We start from the raw sequence: 9,369 nt of genomic DNA, 5'->3' as shown, positions 1-9,369 counted from the left end.
CTCAATAAAAGTAGCCACTCAATTGTCTTCACGAGGCCAAGTGCACCCTGAACGCCAAGCACAGAGCCGAAAAAAAACTGCGGCCCCGCCGGGAATCGAACCCGGGCCTCCTACGTGCAAGCCTAGTGTGATACCCACTCGGCCACGGAGGTTGCTCCATTATATTTAACTCCAATTTTCATTTCAGAGTACAATGTCGGAATGGAGGCTCGTGTTTTGGCTCACGTTCATAATTCTGGCGGTCACCAATCTATTCTATCTCGTGTTCGGCTCGGCCGAAATACAACCCTGGAACGACCCCAACCCTGTAGTACAAAAGCCGCCCCCCCGAAGTGAAATAGAAATCGGCCCAGAACCCGAATAGAGTGCCCCAAAACCCGAATAGAGTGCCCCAGAACCCAAATAGGGGGATGCTTGTAGATTGAGTACGAATAGACTATCTTTGGACAAGCAACCACACTAGTAGATCATTGATGGCCGAGGCCACAAGTGAGCGTATTTGGATTAACTTCGGATCAAGCAATCTGATTGGGGTTGATTTCAAAAAATTCCGCCCGGGGCGGATTTTATCCTGATGGGATAATGTTCGTTCTCGGAACGGCTGGCTTTTTCCTATCCTGTCTTCCTTCTCTCTTCGATTTCGGGACGATAAGACCATAGCAGTTACAGTTTCCTCTATCAAACCTCTTTAAAAAAAAAAAAATCCCTCTATCAAACCTTTGAAAATATTGATTAATTATTTTGTTCTCATAATCTATCTCTAAGTAAGAGTCTGCTTGTTTTCTATGAGACTAGGGTCCTGATTTCTCTTTACAAGAAATGGTAATAAAATTCGATTCCTACTATTTTCAGGTAAAATCTGGTTCGGCCTGGACAATCTGTTGAACAATGCACACAAGATCTTTCACACAATCCTCAAGACCAAAAATATCGCCGTCCGAAACCAGCTTCTAGTATGGATAGGAGACTGTCTAAACTCTAATGCAAAACGAGGTAAAATATAAGCTGGACTTACAGTCCCACTGTGACAATGTAACCAGGGTATAAACAAAATATCGCCGTCCGAAACCAGCTTCTAGTATGGATAGGAGACTGTCTAAACTCTAATGCAAAACGAGGTAAAATATAAGCTGGACTTAACAGTCTCAATGTAACCAGGGTATAATCAGTTATACCGTGCATTTATTTAGACTTTTAGACTGTCAGTTTAGAATCAGAAATGAGAAGTCCCATTACACTAACAGTTTAATAGACCACCTTATTTCAATCGATAGTTTGTTTACAAAGTAAGGTGTAAAATAAAACATTGAGAATCAAGTTATAAAAAGAAATTATCAATGCGATGTGGTATAGAAGACCTTTTTTGGAATCGAACCCACGACCAAGCGCTTACAAGGTAGACATTAGAAAACACAGTTCGCCCGAAAAGGTTCCACATTAGAAAAAAATAAAACATTTCAAATTAGCGTGGTCTATTAATTGGGGAACGATATTTGTGACGAGCATTCATGATTTAACCCAATTGAAATTTCTTTTCGTGTCATAATTATTTTTGTTCTCTACCTACCGTGCATTTATTTAGACTTTTAGACTGTCAGTTTAGAATCAGAAATGAGAAGTCCCATTACACTAACAGTTTAATAGACCACCTTTCAATCGATAGTTTGTTTACAAAGCAAGGTGTAAAATAAAACATTAAGAATCAAGTTATAAAAAGAAATTATAAATGAAGATGTAGAAAAAATATCAAGGCCCCTTCCTCAGTGGTGTAGTGATTAGTACAGTGGCTTTTGGATCTGGAGTATTCTGGAGATTGGTGGTTTGAGTCCAAATCGAGTCATAAAATCTAACGTAAAAAAAATCCAAATCGAGTCATATAATCTAGCGTAAAAAAATCCAAATCGAGTCATAAAATCTAGCATAAAAAAAGATAGGTTTTGGGGGGAAAATCGACCAAAACTATTTCCCCTATTTTGCTCTATGCTTAAATTTGTACTAATAGAATCTGAAAGACAATGCGATGTGGTATAGAAGACCTTTTTTGGAATCGAACTTACGACCAAGCGCTTACAAGGCAGACATTAGAAAACACAGTTCGCCCAAAAAGGTTCCACATTAGAAAAAATAATAAAACATTTCAAATAGATCAGTTGCGCTTACTTTGGTGATGTTTCAAAGTCATAGAGCAGGAAAAATGAGGACCAACGGAGTTTTTCTTTTTCTTCTACGACCTCTAGATCCCGAGATAAATCGAATTAAAAAATACCGGTAAATCGTGAACTTTGACGTCACGGCATACGCTCCCGTACACGATGACGTCACATCAAATGTCCCGAGCAAAGCTCCCTCGCAGGCCATTTATTTATATTTTTTACCCATTTGCAACTGCTCCATTAGCGTGGTCTATTAATTGGGAAACGATATTTGTGACAAGCATTCATGTTTAACCCCATTGAAATTTCTTTTCTTTTCGTGTCATAATTATCTCACTCACATTGTTGGCAGCTTGCAGTCTCAATCTAGCCTCCTCCAGGGTATCTTTCTTCGTAATGAGTACTTTGTCCCGTATGGAAGTCCGACGTACACTCTGTGCCCGCGTATTATTACTCTGCGTTCGTTTGACGCGGCGACGCGTTGCTTCCGCCATCTTCTTGGATTCTTGTTCGGATTTCAACGCCAGAATGCGCTCGCGTAGTTCCGGATCCTCGCAGATGTCTGAATCATAGAGGAAGAGAGGTTTTCATCAATATTTAGGTTAAAAAAAGTGTGAACACAACACAACCTTAATGACAAAACCTGGGGAAAAATCCCGAAATCTTCAGAAAAAAATCCCGGAACTGTCAGAAAAAAATCTCGAAATCTTCAGGAAAAATTTCCGAAATAGATTTATGTAGGTAACTACAGGTACATTATGTACATACGTGTTAATCCCACTATAATAAGGTTGAACTGGCATACTTTTTACGTCTTTTATCCATAAGAGATAATCACGATTAGTTCAATTTTAACGAAATATTGCACTCGGGTACCTACTTGGAATAAAAATACAAAATTTCTCGAGGTATCTTGTATGCGTAGTGCGTAGGTTTGCAACGTACATACATATTTAAGTAAGTACATTTTCCCCTCCTTTAAATCTAAATTTTTTTAAATCAAAAGATTGCGTCGCGTGTATTAATATTAAAGCCATTAGCTGCTGCTATGTGTAGCTAAGGAGAGAATAGAATACAAACAAGTACTGTTCATCAGAATTTTTTCTTTCATTACAGTAAGTAGAAAGTATTTTTCGTTTTGTTTTCACAGTGTTTTTTCACCCCATCAATAAGTAGGTATCTGAATTCAGGCTTGATACCAATTTTACCAGTGTGTAATGTTTAGGCTACCTAAGTAAGTAGTTGTTTACTTACAGGTGTAGCACCACTAGCAGGATCCTTATACTCTAGATCCTGTCCCCTAGCCGCTTCAGCCGCCAAATCCTCTAACATTCTAATCTCAGGGGCGGCCCGTGTCTCATCAATCAGTGCTTGTGTTACGCCTCGTGCAGCCATTTCTGCCTCAATATGATCTAGAGCCGCCTCGGCCTCGCAGATATCATACGGCATGTTGCCGTCCGCGTTCACTGCGAGCAAGTTGGCACCACTGTAACACAGGGGAGGAACCGGAGAACCTTGAGGTTACAAAGGAGATCTATGCAGCTTGCAATTTTTGTAAATCTCTCTTACAGAGTTATCATTTGAGTAAGATGGAGAACTGGACGTAACAAAACCCTATATGAATGTGGTAGCCCAATGCCACAGTCTGTGTAAGGTGTACCTATTAAATTTCCACAGCCTCCAACTTCTGCAATGTTCTGTGTGTTTGGAACTCTATCCCTTCAGGAATTACCATCAAAATCCACTCCTTATCTTTCAGAATGGCAGCCCCCAAAGATATGAACAAATTTGTAGAATGTGTGTTTGGAGTCACATTAAGGCCAAATGGAACAGGACTTCTCAATGTGAAAGAATTTTGTTCGGAAGACACAGAGCTTATCAGCTTGGAAATGTTGGAGCAGCTCCTGTTTGAACGACTCTTGATTGCGGATAATATTGAATCATATTTGATAGGTAAGAAAGTCTGTGCACTTCAACAAGAGGCTCCTATTATTATTGTTGTCAATGTGAAAGAATTTTGTTCGGAAGACACAGAGCTTATCAGCTTGGAAATGTTGGAGCAGCTCCTGTTTGAACGACTCTTGATTGCAGATAATATTGAATCATATTTGATAGGTAAGAAAGTCTGTGCACTTCAACAAGAGGCTCCTATTATTATTGTTACAGATATACTGAAGACAAAATTCCATAGGTACCTTGGTTGGGATTCACCTAATGCCCTTTACCAAGTCAGCATTGTGACCACTAAAACACCCAGGCAGAGTCTTTTTGTTCCTATGATATACACACAACCTTGCTTGCCTTAAGTGATCCATCAGAATATTTTTATATGACAATGTTGTTTGAATGTCATTATCAAACCTAACAAATAGAATAAATTTAATATCTCACCTTTCAGGCCCATCACCAAGAGATAACCACATCATTGAGACGGAATGCATTACATATCTGAATGAATGTTTCAACAGACTATACAATGACAATGTTAAGTCTCTCGTTGACAATGATTCGTACAAACAAGTGAAAGATTTGATCATACGAAACATTTGTACCAAATAGAATAAATTTAATATCTCACCTTTCAGGCCCATCACCAAGAGATAACCACATCATTGAGACGGAATGCATTACATATCTGAACGAATGCTTCAACAGACTCTACAATGACAATGTTAAGTCTCTCGTTGACAATGATTCTTACAAACAAGTGAAAGATTTGATCATACGAAACATTTGTACAGCTTCACTCACTGTGCCTGTAGGAAACAATTAGAAAAACTTGGGGCATTTTTTCAATGTTTTATTTCTGTTCAAACCAATGCTAGCCATCAGACCATATAATTCAGACATAACAAAACTGCTAATATGTAATCAAGAGTGAGACCTATGTACATCAATAAAAAAAATAATAATAAAAAAAACAATGTATACTCACTGCTGAATCAAATATTTGACCAAGGGTAGATGTCCGCATGTGGCTGCTGCATGGAGTGGTGTCCACTTCTCACTATCCTCGGCATTCACATTTGCTTTGAACTCAATCAGTAGCTTCATCATTTCCTCGTTATTGTCAATGCAGCACTGGTGTAATGCTGTCAGCCCATCTTCATTAGTTGAGTCAGGACTTACACCTAAAAACAAAGGGATTATTATTTACATTAGTTTTATTACTAAACTCCCTAAAAGTCCAATCAAAACCTGAATCCAATGGAGGTCTTATCATCCCAAAATCAAAGAAAGAAGAATAAGATTGGAGAAAACCTCCTGTTTGGAGAATCAACCTTATCTGTTTGGAATAAAGTTTGTCAACGAGACATGCTACCCTCCAAGTTAACGAGGCAAGCTCATGAATTGTTTGTGTTTTATCTCATTTTCCTCACTATCCTCGGCATTCACATTTGCTTTGAACTCGATCAGTAGCTTCATCATTTCCTCGTTATTGTCGATGCAGCACTGGTGTAATGCTGTCAGCCCATCTTCATTAGTTGAGTCAGGACTTACACCTAGAAACGAAGGGATTATTATTTATATTAGTTTTATGACTAGCTTAAAGTTCAGTGAGCTGTAGTACTCACTCTGGGCCAATCAAGCCTCATCAATATTTTTTATGTGTTGAATATTTTTGTTCAAGGAAGTAAGTAGATGAGCAAGAAACTTGCATGTCTATTTAATCTGTGTGAATGAGGTTTTATACCTTTGACCAAGAGTCTTCTAACTTCCTGAATATCATTCCTTGAGGCAGCTTCAAGTAGCATAACATTGTCACTGAAATAGATGTGTCGTTTGGGTTTAGAACCATGGTTGACATTATTCTTGTTGGATTTGCTATGTTTGCTTCTTTCCCGCTCTCTTTGGACCCAATTCTTCCACTGTTGAATGCGACGTCTCCGAGCCAGTTCCAAACGTTCCTGTGTACTCATATGCTCAATGTGAGCCATCTCCGCAATCAACTCTGCATGATCCATCTGAAATAAATTCATCTCATTTTTCAGAACAATTCACCACTCTTTTCTCACACATCGTGGCTGATTTCATCCAGACAGAAGACCCGGCTGAAGTTGACTCCCTTCTTCTCTCCGCATTCCAACCGCTACTCAATCAAGTGAGCAAAGACTTCCGCTCAGCATCTCTACTGTTGCTACCCATGCATCATTTTGATCTGCTCCTCTGTTTCGCTAGCATTGAGAAGTTGGCCACTACTCTCATCCAAGTCTCACAAGTGAAGCACTCTAATGAGAACGAACCACCACCAGGTAACACAGACAGACAGGCTATTAAAAAAAGATACTTACTCTTTATTCTGATATGACCATTGCAGCTGAAGCGAAAGCTGCCACAACAACAGACATTAGTTTATTTTTTAGATCGTTTTGCCTTTTTATTTCATAGCTATGAAACTAGTGCTATACTCGCATGGTCTGTGTCCTAGCATGCCCATCCCGTAGTATGTCCTTCATCAGATAGATGAGAAGAAACTCAATAGGTACTTTACTTCCCTTTTATGCAGGTGCTGAGTCAACACAAGAACACCAGAAAGAAACCAAAATAAATAATTGCAATCGAAATACGAAGTTGGCCACTACTCTCATCCGAGTCTCACAAGTGAAGCACTCCAATGAGAACGAACCACCACCAGGTAACACAGACAGACAGGCTATTAAAAAAAGATACTCTTTATTCTGATATGACCGTGCAGCTGAAGCTAAAGCTGCTGCAACAACAGACATTAATTTATTTTTTAGTTCATTTTGCCTTTTTATTTCATAGCTATGAAACTAGTGCTATACTCGCATAGTCTGTGTCCTAGCATGCCCATCCCGTAGTATGTCCCTCATCAGATAGATGAGAAGAAACAAAATAGGTACTTTACTTCCATTTTATGCAGGTGCTGAGTCAACACAAGAACACCAGAAAGAAACCAAAATAAATAATTGCAATCGAAATAAGAGTTCAAATTTTTTGTCAATTGTGGCAATCGATCCTGTGACCTTTGCATGACCAGCGAGCGCGTTATCCCTGGGTTTACCATGCTCTTAAAGCCCGCCCCTCATGTTCAGACCCAGGTCTGTCAGTCTGTTGGGATAAACTCGAGACCCAGGTCTATCAGACCACCTGAACATGAGAGGTGGGCATTACATTTTGGATATATTTCTCCCCCAGGTTATCTATTCGAGGAGACCCTGTTTGGTTCTATGCTGAACATATCCTGTCTACCCAAACACCATCAGATTCATGCCCCCATGTCTGTATTCAATGAATTCTTCAGTAAACCTCACGAGTACACGCCCAGCATCTTGCAAACTATTGAAGGTAATCTAATCCCAACTTAAATTTCTTGGAGCAGTTGGTTTCCTCCTATTCTGTCCGCCTCTCTTTGCTTTCAGACGATAAGACCTTAGCAGTTACAGTTCCCTCTATCAAGCCAGATGTCACAAAAGATCTAACAGGTCGCAGTTGACCAGGCGTTTATTAAAGCCGATGGCCTACCCTTTACCAATACCAAGCCCAAGCTAGTTAGCTTAGTTGGTAGTGCGTCTGCCTTGCCAAGCGCTAGGCCGCGGGTTCGATTCCCGCCCGGGCGGATTTTATCCTGCTGGGATAATGTTCGTTCTCGGAATGGCCTGGTTTTCTCCTATCCTGTCTTCCTTCTCTCTTCGATTTCGGACGACGATAAGACCCTAGCAGTTACAATTCCCTCTGTCAAACCTTCTGAAAAAAAAAAAAAAAAAAAACCCTCTATCAAACCTTTGAAAATATTGGATTAAATTATTTTCAATGATTTGATTTTTTAGCCAGCCGAGTGGCGCTCTGTGACGAACTTTATCCTGAACAGCCAGGTTGTGTTGTCGGAAACGGCTGGTTTTCTCCGCTGATCCTGTGCTTCTTTCTCTCGTTCGATTTCGGAAAGATAAGACCAAGCAGTTACAGTTCCCTCTGTCAAACCTCTTCAAGAAATACGTACCATACCTAAGTCGTTTTGTTTCTCCATGACAGGTCGACAATGGGGGCACAACCAAAATGACAATTTTTTTCGAAGGTAAGTCCTATTCCCGATGTAAAAGTACCCAAAAAAGTGCATTGGCGCACTCAAAAAACATCCCAAAACGGGTCCCCTAAATCCCCTACAAATGTCGCTCGAAAGGTCGCAAAAAAAGAATAACGGTTGAAGCGAGCCATGGTGTTAACGAACCTGCATGAACTGACGTCATCACGGAAAAAGATGGCGCTGGCCCGCGGATAAATATACAATGGGGCACAACCAAATGACAATTTTTTTCGAGGTAGAGTCCTATTCCGATGTAAAAGTACCCAAAAAGTGCATTGGCGCACTCAAAAACATCTAAAACGGTCCCTAAATCCCCTCAAAGGTCGCAAAAAAATAACGTTGAAGCAGCCATGGTTTACGACCTCGCATGAACTGACGTCATCACGAAAAAATGGCTGCCGCGAAAATTTTGTGCGTTTCAAAATTCGAAAATTTCAAACGAAGATTTCTCATCTTAGGAAGCCTCAAATGAAATTTTAAGCATTTCTATTGAGATCAGCGTGTTTCGAACTTCCTTTATCAGCGAAGAAAAAAAAAAGTGGTTGAGCCCCATTTACAAAACCTCGCCACCATAATCTATCTCTAAGAGTTTGCTTGTTTTCTATGAGACTAGGGTCCTGATTTCTCTTTACAAGAAATGATAATAAAATTCGATTCCTACTATTTTCAGGTAAAATCTGGTTTGGCCTGGACAATCTGTTGAACAATGCGCACAAGATCTTTCACACGATCCTCAAGACCAAAAATATCGCCGTTCGAAACCAGCTTCTAGTATGGATAGGAGACTGTCTAAACTCTAATGCAAAACGAGGTAAAATATAAGCTGCACTCAACAGTCTCACTGAGACAATGTAACCAGGGTAAAATCAGTTAACCGTGCATTTATTTAGACTTTTAGACTGTCAGTTTAGCATCAGAAATGAGAAGTCCCATTACACTAACAGTTTAATAAACCACCTTTCAATCGATAGTTTGTTTACAAAGTAAGGTGTGAAATAAAACATTAAGAATCAAGTTATAAAAAGAAATTATAAATGAAGATGGCGATTATTTGTTAGGTTTATATTAGACATCCTATGTATTAACATTATTCTTACCGTTTCTATTATTACTGGATACTAGGTATTTGTGTTTTTCTACTCCGACTCGAGTTTCGCCTATCTTATAGGC

At 39.6% G+C, this 9,369-nt stretch overlaps 2 protein-coding genes across 2 annotated transcripts in view; one reads left to right on the top strand and one right to left on the bottom strand.

Moving 5' to 3' along the window:
- The window catches only part of LOC103516668 (protein phosphatase 1 regulatory subunit 12A), a gene marked incomplete at its 3' end in the record, with an annotated part of 37,338 nt that extends 33,605 nt beyond the window's left edge, over positions 1-3,733 (bottom strand). The window contains 3 exon segments of the mRNA XM_008481650.1: positions 2,495-2,715; positions 3,404-3,639; positions 3,723-3,733. Coding sequence (XP_008479872.1) covers positions 2,495-2,715; positions 3,404-3,639; positions 3,723-3,733 — 468 coding nt within the window.
- LOC113470504 (ubiquitin conjugation factor E4 A-like) overlaps positions 1-9,369 on the top strand; it is a 29,465-nt gene that overhangs the window by 3,913 nt on the left and 16,183 nt on the right. The window contains exons 2-7 of the mRNA XM_026828996.1: positions 3,913-4,106; positions 4,739-4,911; positions 5,906-6,095; positions 6,146-6,406; positions 7,314-7,463; positions 8,870-9,013. Coding sequence (XP_026684797.1) covers positions 3,914-4,106; positions 4,739-4,911; positions 5,906-6,095; positions 6,146-6,406; positions 7,314-7,463; positions 8,870-9,013 — 1,111 coding nt within the window. The 5' untranslated portion in view covers position 3,913. The remainder of the gene's footprint in view (positions 1-3,912; positions 4,107-4,738; positions 4,912-5,905; positions 6,096-6,145; positions 6,407-7,313; positions 7,464-8,869; positions 9,014-9,369) is intronic.

The sequence above is a fragment of the Diaphorina citri genome, unplaced genomic scaffold, assembly GCF_000475195.1.
Source record: "Diaphorina citri unplaced genomic scaffold, Diaci psyllid genome assembly version 1.1 scaffold1636, whole genome shotgun sequence".
Taxonomy (NCBI): domain Eukaryota; kingdom Metazoa; phylum Arthropoda; class Insecta; order Hemiptera; family Psyllidae; genus Diaphorina; species Diaphorina citri.
This window is presented reverse-complemented; position numbering and strand designations above follow the sequence as displayed.